This window comes from Argentina silus (genome assembly GCF_951799395.1).
Source record: "Argentina silus genome assembly, chromosome: 11".
NCBI lineage: Eukaryota > Metazoa > Chordata > Actinopteri > Argentiniformes > Argentinidae > Argentina > Argentina silus.
In genome coordinates, this window is record NC_139665.1 from 5,240,907 (window position 1) to 5,258,161 (window position 17,255).

The following is a 17,255-nucleotide window of genomic DNA, read 5'->3' on the forward strand; positions in this document are numbered from 1 at the left end:
GTTTATGTTTTGTTCACCTGACTTGACCAGTCACAGTGGTTATGTGTCGCGGCTATTTGCGCATGTGCAAGTCAGACGTAAACACACAACGGGAACTGTCATTGCATGAAGATGGCTCTTCGCAAAGGAGCCCTGAGGCTGCACTTAGCAGCTAGCCGTCATTTTTACACATTAACCTCGGTTGGCAGTGTACGGACGTTGTCTGGAAACGTGTCATCCAAGCCCAAAGACGCCAGTGGTCCTTCTGAGATAGTGGCTGATCATGTACTCTACACTCAGGAGCATCTTGCACTGAAGGAATCTCTCAAAAAGGTATGCAAGACTGCTAGCATAGCAGCAAGCTTGCCCATGAAACCCAGCCTAAGCAGTCTCTGATATGAACCTCTGAAGGAAAATTATGAAGCTGTTTTCGTGACTATGAATCCTTGCAGAACTAGCAACTAACATTCAGACGACATAACCACAGGCATCTGACTGAGGGGCATGAAAGTAGGTGAGGGGTCACATCTACGATAGCTAATAGGCTTTGAAGTCGACTTCCAACCAGACTTTTGCAGCTGTGCTTGTCCCGTTCGTCTGGTCTGAAAAAGATACTCAACAAAACCCTAAACGATACAAACTCTTCTTTGTTTTGATGTTGGACTCGACAGGAAAAGGGAAAAGATGCGCCGTCACGTGACTTCTCCTAGTCTTTCACGTTACGTCTGACGGTTCGCAGGAGCGCTCAATAAAACACACAAAGGAAGTGTTCAAAGAAGCATGGACACACTTAACAAATATTTCGCAACATATTTATAAGAAATATTCTCAGAGGCCTGCAAATCATATCCCTGGCAAATAAGCTTGTGAAATATGAGTGAACTTGTACAGAAAGTTCTTGTCAGCATAACAAATGAACTGAGCAAAAAAACATGGTGCAGGTGTACGGTGTTTATTCACTCAGCTGAGCAGCTACTGTGAAGAGTAGCAGCAATGTTGTGAGATCGATTGAGTTGCGGATTCTAAAAGTAGCACTTTTCTTATTAATGAAAGTATCTGTATTCTGATTGAATACCCATTTTTTAAAATGTATCATACCAGAATACTGAATACTTAAATGTATTCTGAATACATGTATTCCGATACCTATACAACCCTGATGCCAGTGGTTTTTTAGTGGGATTGTTCTTACTCATACGTACTTCTCATTATTTGTTATTGGTGGGCTTGCTTCATGGTCGGGTAGATTCTCGTCTAAAACGGCGGATTTAATTTTTATATTCAGGACTTCAAGTTTACAATAAAGTATTGCAATCTGGACGCGGATTACGTTTGTACCACAGGAGGCAATCCCCTTGGCAACTACAATAGGGGAGCCTCGGACCCCACATAAGTACTGTACAGTTGTGTGGTCCGCTTGGGATAGCTCCATGACTATCTTTGCCATGCCATATATGGATGACAGTCGATAGTTATAGTTGGCTAAATCATGATCTGGAACCAGACTAGGACACCTGGTAGTCCTATAGGCCTACTGCCCAAACTTCTTGTATGGAACAACTGTAGCCAATTTGCCAAACATGTTGATTACTAATCACTGAAAAACAATAGCCATAGATATTTAACTACTATGAATGATGATTTGGAGGAACAAAAGCAAGTCCACCAGATGCCCTTGTACACTTCATTTATTAGCTCTATTGTTCTCATTCTGATTTCATGCTTGACGGTCATTTGAGAAAAGAGTCTTAAAATACATACAGCAGGCATACTTACAAAGTGGGAAACAAACAAAGCTTGAGCAATAAATGGAAGGAACCTTGTTTTGTGACTCAATCCTCAAAGGACGTCTACAAGGTTGAAAATAAGTTGACGTGGGGAGGAATAGGAAGGATATAAGGAGAAAAATAACAATAGCACAAAGTAGGACAGGAACTATAGAGACATTAGTTTATTAAAAGAAAACACCTGAGGATTTCCTCGAGTATTCTAAACTTGGAATACAAAACGGTTGATGGGAAACCCTTGACTGTTTGAGGTCAGAGGTTCATAATGACCTTGCAAATCCCATCAGAATACTGTTTCATAGAATAACGTAGAATGTGTATGACGACCTACAAAAACCTGTGTTGTAGGCGAGGTATTACTGTAGGCGTTAGACAGCAGTGTCAGGGGAAAGCACTACTTCCAGACTGTCGGTCACTTTGAAAGGCCCGGATGAGCCATGTCCTTGACTCCGACGAGCAACTCTCAGCTCTGTGATGTGAAATTGTGCTGATATGCAGCACTAACAGTCCACAATAACCTTTCCACAAGATTTAGGGTCCCTGCAGACCTCAACATTTTCCTTTCCAAGATTTAGCAGAGCCTCCCTTCCTTCCCTCAGAATTTCACCTTTGGAAATGATAAATTTATTGCAGAGGAAAGGGGAGTGGAGCCATACTCTGTATGGTAGCTGTCTTTCTGTGACTTTGATTGTATTGTATTATATTGTATTTTTCTTGGCGGGTAGAGTTGGTTCTGTGTATTTTTTGGAGAAGAATTGAGTTCAGATACTTTACACAATCTTTTCGGAGTATGAAAATAACTTTTGTGAGGCATACCTCTTACACAGGTTTTCTTTTGCCTTAAAATCCCATCCAGCCCCAATGGAAAGATGGCCTAGAACCTATAGAGCCCAGAACCTACTCCTGTACTTTGTAAATGATCAACTTTTAGCAAAGTTAGACTTGTTGTTGAATACGACTGAATTAAAGTATTTATTACAAATCCCATTATGATAAATGACTCATTGCTCCTGACAGTGGCTTATGCACTTAATGAAGCTTTTTGACTGAATTAGCCATTTTCCCTTAATTGCATAATTATAGTGGTTTTAATGACTGCTTTTAATTTTCTCTACCTGCCATTGAGAGGTATTGTGCTCCACAGCAGAGCTTGAAAGCGGATTTATGGACAGGTTTGTCAAGGGTCTGTTGACTCATTTGGCCATTAAAAGTGCCAGTGCATTAACACATTGTGTTCTCTACATTAACTACTCAATGAAATTGGGAAGTAGCAAAGGTAATTGCAAAATATCAAACCATTTTTGAAGGCAGTATGAATTGTTTCTAACCCTAACCCTCCCATATGAAAATCCCAATATTATGAGGACATTCTGCACAACAACCATTTTGAGCTTAATTTGGTTTTCAGGGACTTGAGATCAGTCATGCATAATAAATGAATTGCACATTTGTACTATAAGGGCCTAATGCCTGCTGCCTTGTTTTTACATAGTGTTTAAACAGAGTGACGTTAGTACCTTAACACATGTACCATAGGCCTAGTCACTTTCTGTAAAGCTGCAGAGGTTAGAAATGTGACTCTAGAAATGTGACTCTTGGATACTGTTGAGTTGTCTTCCAGCTGTATACATGTTCCCAGCACAAATCAAGATGAGTCATGGTACAATGGCTCAGTTGGAGCACTTCCATAGTGGGGGAGGGACCAACTCCTCACCTTTTCATTCCCTAAGTGCAGTCTTCCAGCATGACACAAGGGGATCGGCAGTGGCAGTTGGTAGTGAAGGGAATGCTCTGAGGTAGATTTAAAAATATATCATCCCATCCATAGTCATAAAACTGCTTCATGGAGGATCTATGTTAATGTCTCAACTTAAGATCCACATGAACCTCTCTCGCTCGAATCTCTCTAGACCCATGTATTTGCGTGTAACTGTTATTTAACAGTATTGAACTGTTTCTATGGGAAGATTGGGTGTTACTGTACTTTATTAGATGAAACTAGAAAAATAAGTTCCAGAAGAAACTTTGTGTGTGCTTGCTGAAAGTCTTATTATGGTAGTGGATAAAATGTAAAGATGGTTTGGTTGGCTGGACGGTTGGTTGATTAGTATGGGTTAGGGTTAGGGTTAGGGTTAGGGTTAGTGAGTAAAGCAGTAGTGAGTAAAGCAGTAGTGACTGGTTATATGAAGAAAGGATGATGGCTGGGTAGTTGAAGTACAGAGACATAGTAAGATGGACAAAAGATGGGCAGAGGGTAGGACAGATGGATGGATAGATAAAACCCTTGGTTGGAGAGGTTAATAAGCATGGATTATACTGAGTGGAGCAGTAGTGACTGGTTATAGGGAGAAAGGATGATGGCCAGATAGCTAAATGAAAGTGAAATAGTAGGATGGATAAAAGATGGTCAGAGGGAGGAAAGGATGATGGCTGGGTAGCTGTTAGAAAGTGAGAGTGATCAGTGAGTTAGACTTCTTGCACATTGTAAAGTTGGATTGGTATGTCTGTCTTTAAAATTGTCAGAGGAGTAGCGGTGAGAAAATCCTGTAAGAAGGAGAACGAGAAAAAGAAGTTCCAGAAAGATACTTAGCACAGTCTTATTTTGGTTGTGGAAGAAGTTTAAAGATGATTTGGATGATAGATTTGTTGGGTAGCTGATGTATAGATAGATAGGGTGAACCTGGGGTAGTTCAGTGGAGTGGGTGGAGAGGATAGAGTGGTCTTGGTGGTCAGGGCTGGTAGCCAAGAGAGTGCATTTTTGTGGAATCATTCTAAGAATGTGTTTTTATTCAAGAGTTCTGAAAGTTCCATGGCAGTTGCAGTAACAATGGACCTCATAGAATTATTAGCCTAAATCAACATACCACCATGTTGAAAGATAGGAGTTTTTGAGTTGCAAAAAGCTGAATAGTTTAATAGGTATCAAAAACAAAAGTCATAGCATACCTAGTTAAAGGTTTAGATTTGGAAGAAGTGCAGGCAACAGATATATCTCCATTCACATGTCATAAACCGGGCAGGGGAGTAGCCTAGATTTCATAACTCCGTTATCAGCTATTCGGTTGGAGATAGATATAATGAATTTGCTATCTGGGAAATGGCATGCATGCATAATAGCATCCCCTCTTGTCACAGAATACATACATGTTATTTATTTTTCAATGCACCCTGTATTTTCTGTGTGTATCCACCCTGTATTCATTTCGTATTCGTTGATATTTAGACGTTAGTCTAGCGGTCTGCCGGTGATACAGTATTACATCGGCTTAAGTGGAGGCTACACAAGTCTACAGATTGTATATTAAAAAATACAGTAGATTTAGCTTTGCTTTTATTTACCTCAGTGCCCCCCCCCCCTTTCCAAGCCTGGTCTCTAGGCTATGTTTTGCCATGTCTGCGTGTTGTCATCTTTTTGTGTTGTCTTGTTTTAGATCATTGACCAGGATATCAACCCCTATGTTGATCAATGGGAAGCAGAGGGGAAGTTTCCTGCCCACAAAGTCTTCAAGGTCCTTGGAAACAATGGATTTCTGGGAGTCAACAAGCCTGTTGGTACGTAGACGCTAAGATTCAAGGGCCTCAAAACTACCCAGTCAACAGCCTTTTCAAACATCGAAAGTGCAAAAAGTTGGCGAAACCACCCTTTCATCAGAAGATGGCTCATTTCAGACGATAAAGATAGTTGAATTAATCAAGTGTCTTCATGAGCGATCTGAGGAGTAGCTTGAAAATAAGAAACGGAGGTCTATTGTTCCCCAGTGTGGAGGAGCCTCGTTCCCTGTGAAAGGGTCACGAAAGATAATAAGTCAGCGTACCAAATATAATGGCTTCCACACAGAACTGTCAAACTCAGCACTGTTCTTCGTCAAACCTGGAATAAAGAACCTCTCAAGCCAGCTATTGTGTTAGAAAGAAAAAAAGTCTAATTTCATTGCATTCAGTACTAGGCAGACCCCATAAGATTATACATACAATACAATAATATAAGAAAACTGCTGGAGTGCTTAGCTTGGAATTTTAGTTTCTCTCACTCCAAGAGATACAGGGCTTAGTTAGGTACTTCCAGTGATTAGGGAAGTAGTAACATCTTACAAAAAATGTCAGCCGTATCATTTCCAGATGCTGTGGTTTCTTGCATAACTGAGAAAACAATACTTTAGAGTAGAACTTTGATTACGGGAAGAAAAAACATCCAGAAATATGCCGATGATTTTGTTACCCTTTGTTACAGTGAATGGCAATTTAATGAGAAAACTGCGTTGGTTGGTCCTATGGGAGGATGGCTCATAAATCTGCAGGTTGAGGAGAGGGAGGGGAGCGTTCAGAACTGCTGACCGCAGAGACCTGTAGCATTAGTAAGCAGGATTAGAAGGAGGGGGGCCAGGGAAGGCTGGCCCAGACACACCAGATTACCAGATGGCAGATTGGATAGCCTCTTATGATACTGCTAATACATGTGGTACTGATACAGAGCTATGCACTGCAAATCAAACACTGCATGGAGGGGCGTTGGCTGCTGTTGTTGTTGTAGCAAAACAGTCTTGTTGTCCCAACATCATGAAGTCACTATACCTTGTGTGAATACTGTTCTTAATGATCGGATAGGCAATCAATACAAATGGGAGGTTTTTCTATGCTAAAACGCTAATCACTCTGGCAGCCCCTCCGTGTATGATGTACATAGTTATGGTGTGATTGATTGTGATGGGATAAGATTATACTGATTATGAACAGAGGCTTAGGCACCGCCCTGCTGTGGCCAATGGAGAAATACCAGGTGGACTGTGTTGATCAATGAGGAGACAGCCGAGGGATTTAAAATATCAAATACAGAAGACTGGAATTTCACTCAGGCCTTCGCTGCGGAATTTGGGGGACTTCTTGAGTGCAGGGACCATTTGGAATGAAAACGTAACCATAGTGAGAATGTATAACACTATTCTGAGTCATTATGGAATGAGAGGTCAGGAGAAAACAAGCCAAAAAAAACACAACTTGGGCCTTTTTAGTACCAGGCTCGAACATTCAAACATTCACAGTTGTACTTTATAAATGCCTTTTTCTGGGCATTCCATTTCACGCCTCTTTGAGCTGTGACATTAATCTGGCAAATACAGTGTTGCATGAAACACTCCCGTTTAAGCTATTCACTTATCTAGCGGGCATGGCCCACTCCGGTTGCTAGTGGTGGGCTGTCCAAGCACAGAAAGCACTGTGGGTTGCCAGACTTTGAGTCAGATTGCTCCTCGTCCCTCACACTCGGAGACAAGAGAAACAAACTGCTTCCACTCGGGCTCTCCTTCCTTTCCATAGGGAAAAGACAGCATTACTTGTAACACACCCGAACAGGAAATGTTGCCACGGCAACAGGGAGCAGAACATTAGTGACCTCTTCCCTCCCTGTGTTATTCCACCAGACAGTGAGATCCAGAGTTCAGCCTCTGACATTGGCCCGTCTCCTGGCCGACCGACAGGCTTGGCAACCCAAACTGTTTTTCCACTGAGCTGCATATTTCTGATAGTTCTGTTATGATGGTCACACGCATGACTTTTCCTAACTCCCTCAGTAATGCCCTACTTGTTCGTAACACACCGATATAAAGTTCTGTAACTAACTAACTCTTATTATTCTTATGATGATCTTATGGCCGTGAACGCACACACTTTTTGGATTCTGATTTACGTAACGTTCTCACGTTCTGACGTGTGTGTCGCTTAGTAATGGCTTCGCCTCGACATGAGGACACATTTTAGTCCAGTGCCTCACTTTGGGTCTTCCCTCAAACTTGGTGGTCTGGATGTCATGGAGATGCATTATCAATAAATGATTCACTGTCCCAGACTTCCATGTTATCCTCCACATGGAGACACGGCCAATTAAACAGTTGGCACACAGACAGGCCATTCCACTGATTTACAATGTGCTCTGTTTTCGTCACCCACATGCATGTTCAATGCAACAATCAATTTGTGTCTTTCTGCAAGATCATCAAGGTCTTGTTTTTGTTTTTTTACTTCTTTAACTCTCTTGAGGCTCATTTGTTGCAATCCCCAACATGAATTGTTAGTGCAGATTCTGTGCTACAATGGAATCCTCCCCCCTTTATGAACATAGGTAAGGGCGATCAGTTGCTGACAGTGATTTTTGTTATTCTCTTCCTCCGCTTAACTTTCAGGCCAGCTGGTGTGCTAAACCTCAGGGACACCTCTCTGCGTTTCCCTCTGTCTATATTATCCCCCGCGGGGTTCCTGCGCTGTCACAGAGCTATCTCCACACAGCTGTATCTGTTTCCTCTCCTCTTGGCTCCTTTCATCCTTGTTTGCTGGTCCCAACACCGCAGCCCTCCCCCCTCGCCCCCCCCCCCCCCTCCATCTGACGGTCGTCTGGCAGATGACACTGACCCTGCTGGCTGGAGGGAACTCTCATGTCAAATGTGCTTGTAGTTATTCATCCTCGTCATCATTAGTGTCCATTTTGTCGTTTACACAGCGTTATTTAGTCGCGCTTTATGACGTCCATCACCACTGACATTACAAAAATCTGTCACGGGTGTCAGGCCTTTGTCATTTTCCAAATGAATTACTGTCTGGTTAGATTTTGCAGATTAGTGTGGATGTCTGTAAATTGGCCAACTTTATATTCCAGAGGGACGGCTATTTGCCTCCTAGCAGCATATTGTTCAGACGTCTTAGAACATCTGTTTGCCTTAGACGAGGAGTACTTTAGGGAAACTATGAAATGAAAACGTAAAAGGGGTCCACTAACATGAGTACTAAACTGGACATGGAAGAGCATGCTGATTGGCCTTTGGCATTCAGTCTGCGTGGTGCTGAAAGCACCCTCTGATCTCATGCTTGCTTCTGTAACAAATAAACACAATAGAAAGAAGGTGAATAGAGATCTCTCTCTCTCTCTGCAAGACGAACTGACAGTTAGGTGGTTTTACATGGTTATATTAATGCACTGTTAAAACCCATTAAATACCTGATCTTACCTGAAAGGCCATTTTACAGAACTGTCACGGTCTACTTTGGAAAGCAAATAAATAATTAATTAACATTTTTAGACATTCTATCATTTATCTTCAAAACTAACATCTCTGTTCATTGTGTTGTTATTAAGAGGGTCTTTGCGTTGGTGTTTATCCTCTGCAGAGTATGGAGGCCTGGGCCTGGATTTCAGCTACAGCGTGGCTGTGTCAGAGGAGCTGGGGAACATCCGCTGTGGAGGTATCCCCATGGCCATCGGAGTCCAGACCGATATGGCCACACCTGCACTGGCCAGGTAATATACCCTCTCACACACACACACACACTGTTGTTAATAGAGGTCATCCACGATAATTATTTAATTGCAGTTTCAACAATCCAGAACATGGATACAAGTGCTATTTTACATGCCTCCACAATCTTGTATGGATGTTTAAGTTGGTTGAAAGGGTAAGTGTGGCTGTTTTAAATAGTTTTTCTGTGTTTGTAATGTGGAACTGTAGGTTTGGCTCGGCAGAGCTGAAGAGAGATTTCCTCCTGCCCACCATAATGGGAGACAAAGTGGCCTGCCTGGGCGTGAGTGAAGTTGGAGCGGGCTCAGATGTCGCGAGTAGGCCGCCTTTCACTATCTCACTAGTATTTTATTACGGCCTGACTTCCCTTTTCCCCCGAGGCTGATTTTTTAATAAGTGCTCATCCGCTCAACTCTGGCCCGGAAAGGAGGCCTTGACTCTGTTTCTACTTATGCAGAGACTTCAAAGAACTAGAGGCACAGCATGATAACATATATCAAATAGACTTGTGTTTAATTTAATATTTAGTGTGCTTTATTTTTTCCCTCCCTTTTCATCTTGTTCAAAGCAGGGGGCCAACTGCAAGGCTTTCCTATTTTAGCACTGATATCAGACTAAATGGTTGAACTGAGGAATGATTTACCTTCTCTTGAGTCATCTGTTACATCAGTCCAGGCACTGGTCAGTGGTTGGAAAAGCACTGATCAATGGTTATTCTATAATGTACAGTGCCCTGCATGATTATTGGGATAGTGAAGCATTTTTTCTTCTTTTGGCTCTCTACTGTACTCCAGAAGTACTTTTGGTGCCCTGAAATTTGGCGTTTGTAAATGGTGATACCAATATGTACACAAATTCCCTGAAATAAAACCGCCAATCTATTGTATTTAACCTCACAGAAATTGTTTCGATACATCAGAATGTTTGGAGTATAGAGCCAAAACATGAAAAGAATGATCCCAATAGTTACGCTGGACACTGTATACTCACTGAGAACTTTATTAGGAACACTATACTAATACTGGGTAGGGCCTCCCTTTGCTCTTTATTAGGAAAACTATACTAATACTGGGTAGGGCCTCCCTTTGCTCTCAAAACAGCCTCAATTATTTGTGGCATTGATTCCACAAGATCTTGGAAACATTCCTTTGAGATTTTGGTCCATGATGACATGATTGCATCACGCAATTCCTGCAGATTTTTCAGGTGCACTGTCAAGCTGTGAACGGTGTTCTATTGGATTCAGATCCGGTCACTGGGAAGGTCACTGAACACTGAACTCTTTGTCATGTTCATGAAACCAGTTTGAGACGACTCATGCTGGAAGTAGTCATTAGAAGATGGGTAAATTGTGGCCATGAAGGGATGCACATGTCAGCAACAATACTCAAATAGGCTGTGGCATTCAAGTGATGATTTGATTGGTATTAACGAGCCCAAAGTGTGCCAAGAAAACATTCCCCACACCATTACACCACGTGAAGGTGTACAGGTGTTCCTAATAAAGTGTTTGGTGAGTGTATATCTCTCTATTTGACAACAGTGGTTCAGAGGGTATTGTTATCATACTGTACAGCTTCATGGGTTCAATAGTATATACAAGCATCTTTACCACTTGACTGAGATTAACTCTCTGTAACCGGTTGAAAGATTAAATCTCTCTCTCCGTCTCCTGCAGGCATTATAACCAAAGCGGTGCGGAAAGGGGATGAGCTTGTCATAAACGGAGGGAAGATGTGGACCACCAGTGGCACCCAGGCAGACTGGATGTGCCTCTTGGCCAACACCAGCGATGGGCCTATGCACAAGAACAAATCCCTCATCTGCCTGCCCATGAACCTGCCTGGTGAGACCACCAACACTGAGCAAGTGGCTGTAACACAAGCACCAAATGTAACTGATGGACACATTTACTACTGAGCACTCCATAGCAATATGTCTAATAGTCAGTTGTACTGTATTCATATTAACAGCGCACACTTGTGTCATATTTATGAACACACTTTTTTTACTGTCATCTGCAGATTTCATAGTCCAAGACCAGGGTGATTATTTCAAATGCTCAATACTGTCATTTTCAGTTCAGGATATTTGTTATGATGTAAACAGGGTTTCGTCCTGACTGGCAGCCTCTTGTATCCCAGCCAAGACTCACATGATGACACTCCATGTTTCCCGTCACTCTCAGGGATTCACATCGCCCGCAAGATTGATAAGATGGGGATGTGGTCGTCAGATACGGCGGAGGTGTTCTTCGATGACGTGCACGTACCCTGCAAAAATTTGATTGGCAAGGAGGGGATGGGCTTCACCTACCAGATGGTCCAGTTCCAGGAAGAGAGACTTTTTGCGGTGGCCAGCAGTAAGTCAACCTTCACCCCTGTTCCGTTCTTCTTGTACTCCTTCCCCCTTACTGAGACACTGCCCTTCAACCACAGGTTTTTTATGTATTCCTGAGAATTAATGGACTGTAGTCTGAGGGGAAAAATAACAAACAAACCAACTTAATCCACAGTAATATTTGTACTGGCGTAATGTCAGGAAGGGTGAGTCAAGGCCTTCCCAGTAAGGAATAACTTGGAATTTCTCTTTGGTTATGTAAACTGGCCTCTTGAGTTGGGTCTTGCTATATTCTAGCCCTTGATGACAGTCAGTCTAGTTGCTGGGCAGCCTTTTATTCATTGACAAATAACATTAGTGTCACAGACAATTCCGTATCACAAATGCCAAAACACGTACACACTCTGATGTCACAATTACACTTGAATTGCTGCATTCTGTGTGCGTGTCCAGTCACATCCAGGATGTGACTTTGCTCACATGTTTCTCAAGCATTCACACCCCTCTCGTCACTCTCTAAACGTGAATGACAGATGCAGTGTGACTGTGTGACCCTTTCTACTATTTCTACCCCCCAGTTCTGAACATGATGGAAAACATAATCCAGGAGACTATCCAGTACACTAGGCAGAGGAAGATCTTTAAGACGCCTGTCCTCTACCACCAGTCCGTCCACTTCAGACTGGCTGAGCTGGAGACTGAGATTGAGCTGCTCCGCTCCCTCCTTTACCACGCTACAGGTGGGTCGGTCCAGCCCAAGGTCCAGTAACCCTCCATATGACATTCATTGTTAGGAGAATGCACACATCTGACATGTTCCCATAGTTCCAAGGCCTCGTTTGGTTTTGTTTTAACCCAGTCCATAACCACTTTACTGGACAACAGCTTCGATGCACAAATTGAATTCACATCAGGTATTGGAATAATTGTTCAGCCAGAAAACACAAATCAAGCGTCTGTTTGCCAGAGCTCTAAACACACATTGGTTACATCACCATTTTCCCATTTCCTTGTGTACACTGGTCTGGATAGATACAACTAATATTAGTGACTTTCAAGAGCATGTGAGGACTAAGTAGACCACAGAAGAGATTTGAGACGTATCCACTGACTCATAGCAAGGTTAGTGTAAGCACACGATTAGCTGGTACTCATGTTTTGCATCAACCACTCCCCCCGCCCTCTCACACAATCTCTCTCTCTCTGTCCAGCTCTGTACATCAAGGGTAATGACGTGACTAAGCTGGCTTCCATGGCCAAGCTGAAGGCGGGGCGCCTAGCTCGGGAGGTGGGTGACAGCTGCCTGCAGTTCTGGGGTGGGATGGGCTTCACCAGTGATGTCCTGGTCAGCAGATTCTACAGGTGAGTGAAAAAAAAAAAAAACTGTAAAGAAAGATACCTTTGTGCTCTGCGGACTTGGGTATTAAAGCCCTTTGTGATTTTTTTCGATTAAAAGTTTGAGAAAAAACACACACAAGGAAGCCAGACTCCCAAGATATTGGTCATTTTTGAAATACCAGTGACAAGGAAAATAATTTACACTTTGGATTTATGAGGCCTATGGCTGCTACACTGTCCTTCCAGGCGGACCAAAAGTACGAGTCTATTCACCACTACTGACAGTAGCCAACTCATCCCTCGCAGAGCAAATATAATTATTACTCTGTAGTGACATCTATTGATGCAGCAATTCAAGGCAGCAAGACGCAATGGTTCTAAGGTCTTTGTGTCTTGACTTAGTCAATTGAAATATCCCTATTTCATCACTGTCGTGGATAATATGATCAGATATTATCATACAGTAGATGGTGGAAATAAATGATTCTGTAGGTGTAGGGCAGATCTGGCTCTTATGAGCAGCGCACTGTTTATTTTAGAAATTCTGAATTTAGCACAGGAAATTGTATTATTTTCTTTCAGACAAGTAGAATTCAATCTAATCAGAAAAGACATATATTTCCATGAGCTCCCAATATAGCCCTGTATGATACCTAAATATGGCTCTGGGTGTGGAGGTAATAACTGTAGATAAATGACCTCGGTGTTAATTTCCATTCCACTACACAGGGATTCCAGATTACTGTCCATCGGAGGAGGTGCTGATGAGGTCATGCTGGCAATAATCTGCAAGTACATGGACACCCTGCCCAGGAAGTGATGTCACAATGCCAGCATTGAATGACCGTCACTTGGAAATCACAGAACTTGTCACCTGAAGTGACTTCATAATAGTTAATTATTACATAATTATTATGTAAAGATGCTTGTACCAGATAATAATACCAATGTTTATTTTCTTCAGAATAACTTGTTCCATCCATTGCCTTATCATGATTCATTAGCATATCCCTTTACAGGATGTGTGACATTTCCTCATGATTGTATAGTCATTTCAATGTGAAGTGGGAAAAGGATTTGTAATTGCTAGGGTGTATTAATACTTTTGTATGAACAGAATCTGTTTGATTTTTGTAGTAGTCTGAGGAACTCAGAATAGTATGTAGTCTTTAATACATGTGAGGGGCTATATTTTACTGGTGTAAAAAACGGTCTTGACACGAACACGGGCGCTAGGGGTTGTCTGGAATATTAGTGCTATTTTCAAGGCCAGAATTTTTTTAGCACACCTGATGGCATTTCACCTGCACGTTGTCATGAACACGCCTGTTACCGCTACTCCACCAACCGGAGCGCAGACAGGACAGTGCTTCGGCGGTGGTAATTACACCAGTTACTGCTGACACAAATTGCCAATACGCCTGCGTTTGGACTTGTGCCCCTTTTGAACCTGCTTAAATAGAGCCATCTGTATAAAATAAACTGATCACTCGTGTACCTCAACTGAGACTCTTTTTGTGAAATCCAAACAAAAGGTTAATATGACTTGGCCTCACCCTCCGAACTGTGTCATTTGTGTCAAATGCAAACTGAACAAAAAAAAACACATTCAGAAAGGTGAAATTCAAAACACATCTTGTTAATTTACATATAAAACAGATTTTTACAACAAAGTTGGAAACAAGGGAAGAGTGGTGCAGTGACGGCAATAAGCGGTTTACAGACGGGGTAGGAAAAGAGGGTAGCCTCTAGTTCCTTTATTCATCAAAACAAACAAGGTTTATGTTTACTGTAAGCATTTCATATCACTATGGATCTAATCAATCACACATATAGGATGATTAATGATGACACGTCCTCAATGACATGACAACTCTCACTTCATGTACAATTAATGTCATGAATCATGCTGTGACACAGCAAACACCCTCAGTCACTGTACATGTTACTGCATTTTTTTTTTTTATGCAACATCATTCATCCTGTAGACCTGCTGTAGTCAATCTCTATAAATAGTTCTATGCATCATTCTTTATGGACTGTAAGGTAGTTTTACAGTACAACCATAGACTTATGGCAGTGTCTAATCATTCAATTTAGCCGTCTGCTACGCATACCCCACTGTCATTTGATGACTTAGGTTATCTTGTCCACCAAGAAGCACATTCTTACAGCCTTATTGTCACAGTTATCTTCTTCCTGGTCATCGGGTCCAAAGGTGCATGGCACTGATGGGTGGGTGACTGACACTGGGGGAAGGGAATCAACGCCTCCTGTTGTCTTATCACCTCAGTTTGATAAACCAGTAGAGGACGAGGAAGACGAAGAGGGCAAATAGCAACATGTAGCACAGGATCTTGGTCTGGCTGCCTCTGGAGAGCTGTTTCACTCTGCCTATGGTGGCTCCCAGCAAACCTCCCGTCGAGTCAAAGTCTGAGTCCTACATTGGAAGATTAAAGCACTGAATTCAGTGACGTCCTACATTGGACCCCGTCCTACATTGGAAGATTAAAGCACTGAATTCAGTGACGTTTGTCACTGTTGACAATGAATAAATAGAAGAGCCTCATAGGAGAGGATATAGTCGAAAATAAGATATTTATGAATGTTACTGATAAAGTAATTAAAAGGTTAGGGTTAGGTATGTTGTGGTTCATGGTGGTGTGAAAGTGGAAGCTTACCATATCATCTAACATTTTGTTCTGGTACTTGACTTCTGTTCCTATATCAATTGTCAGCTAAGGAAAAACATGGTATAAGTTAACAAGAATTCATAACAAAATGGATTTCTGTCACAGCGCACAATCTAAGAAACCACGTCAGCCCTTACATGTTTCAAAGCGCTGACTTTGGCTCTAAGACCCTCTTGTAAGTGTTCATTTTCCTCTTCATACACGCTGTATCCACTTGCCACATAATTTCCAGGAGGTCCTCCTTCGCCTGTGTGACAGGACAATGAAACAAATCACATCAATTTGACAAAGATGAACATGAAGCAGGCCTGGGCAAGATAGCTCTAGCAAGCTAACGTATCTACATTAGCATCAGGTTTACAGCTGGCTAGCTGTCTAAGTTACAGTTCATTAGATGGTACGCGCTGCCCTGCTGACTATTTTCAAGCCAAAAATGTACGTTTCAAGTTAAATTGTAGTTACAGAGCTAGCCAGCTAGCCATGCCATGGAATAGCTAGCTACTAAGCTAGCCATAACATAGCTAGTAAGTTACTAGCTAAAGTCAGCAACGAACTAGCCAGCTAAACGGTACAAGACTCCTCTCTTACCCAAACCGGCACGTCTCATCTTGATTTATTCAATCAAAGAGATCCTAGCAGCGCGTTTGAAGTGATAACGGTGGGATTTTCTCCCAGCAGCAGTGATGTGTTATGGTCACTGTCTTCGTTAGCTAAGGAAGCGTCATGAAATCGCCACGACATCCTACGGAAGCTGATGAGGCAAATGTTTACATCGGCGACCCCGCCCCCTCAGCTGTCAAAAGCCACAGATCATTCACATTTAATGAGCACGGATATTAACTGGACTGCAGAACTTCAAACCTCCTCTAAATTGGGCACTTATTTTACAGTCTATTTTTAAAGTTTCCCATAGTATGGTATCAAGTATTGTTGTCAGCTGATGGTGTTGCATTGAGCACACAGTTCTAGGCTATATTTGATGACTCTACCAAAAATAGAGATTAGTTCTCAAGGCAGTGTGTTTTAGGATAGGGTATATGATAATGGTTAAGATAGGGGGGCCTATGTTTGAGGCTATAATTCCTCCCACATTGTTAGCTTTTCATTCAAAAGTTTGCAAAGCATCACCTGTGCAGTCCAAAGTCTTTAATGTTCAACAATTTGAAAAAGACAGTTGGTATCAGTATTATTTGCTACATATTGGGTATCAGCAATAATAGCATGTTGTACAGTAGGCTAGTGATATCCTGAAGTGAGTTGTAATAGCCAAGAATGAGTCATAGATGGGTTTGTTACTCATTTCCTCCTATAATCCTCTCTTGATTAATGTAATATTTGAGTTCTATATGTCACTCTTCTTTCATTACTGAGGGGATAACATGAAGCACACACATACACAGATATTAACACATAATTAACACTTATAAGAGCTCATATCTCATATCACAGTTACCTCTTGTGAAAATACCTCATAAGCATCGATGACCAACTTCATCAACTTGACTAATTGTGTTATATTTATTGAGTGATCCATCTCTTGTTTCCTGTTGAATAACATTTTGAGTAAAGATGAAAATGTGTTTCAAAGGGTTGCAGGCACTTGAAGACTTCATTTATATTTTTATACTCAAAGCCCCCTTTATATATATATATAATTATATATATAATGATGTTATAATTATTGTATTATAAGTGTGATTGATGCCTTGAATTACTTTTATGATTGTCAAAGATAACAAAGATGTACTCTGAACAAAAACCTCCCTTGCTGAAGGAACAGAACAAAGGGCTTGACTCACTCCCCCACCAAATGCCAATCACTGTTGCCTGGAGAT

General features: G+C 41.8%; 2 protein-coding genes across 2 annotated transcripts; one reads left to right on the forward strand and one right to left on the reverse strand.

The window, feature by feature from the left end:
• The first annotated feature begins 104 nt into the window (after positions 1-104).
• Positions 105-13,924, forward strand: LOC310811881 (putative acyl-CoA dehydrogenase 6). The gene is made up of 9 exons (XM_083680221.1): positions 105-312; positions 5,198-5,318; positions 8,922-9,051; positions 9,260-9,366; positions 10,728-10,895; positions 11,238-11,411; positions 11,968-12,129; positions 12,601-12,751; positions 13,457-13,924. Exons 1-9 carry the CDS (start codon positions 106-108, stop codon positions 13,545-13,547), a joined length of 1,311 nt encoding a protein of 436 aa, XP_083536347.1. The 5' UTR covers position 105; the 3' UTR covers positions 13,548-13,924.
• Positions 13,925-14,345: 421 nt separating this feature from the next.
• bet1 (Bet1 golgi vesicular membrane trafficking protein) lies at positions 14,346-16,141 on the reverse strand. The gene is made up of 4 exons (XM_083680235.1): positions 16,009-16,141; positions 15,558-15,667; positions 15,409-15,465; positions 14,346-15,167 (listed from the first exon to the last, which is right to left on the reverse strand). Exons 1-4 carry the CDS (start codon positions 16,025-16,027, stop codon positions 15,012-15,014), a joined length of 342 nt encoding a protein of 113 aa, XP_083536361.1. The 5' UTR covers positions 16,028-16,141; the 3' UTR covers positions 14,346-15,011.
• Between the last annotated feature and the right edge of the window lie 1,114 nt (positions 16,142-17,255).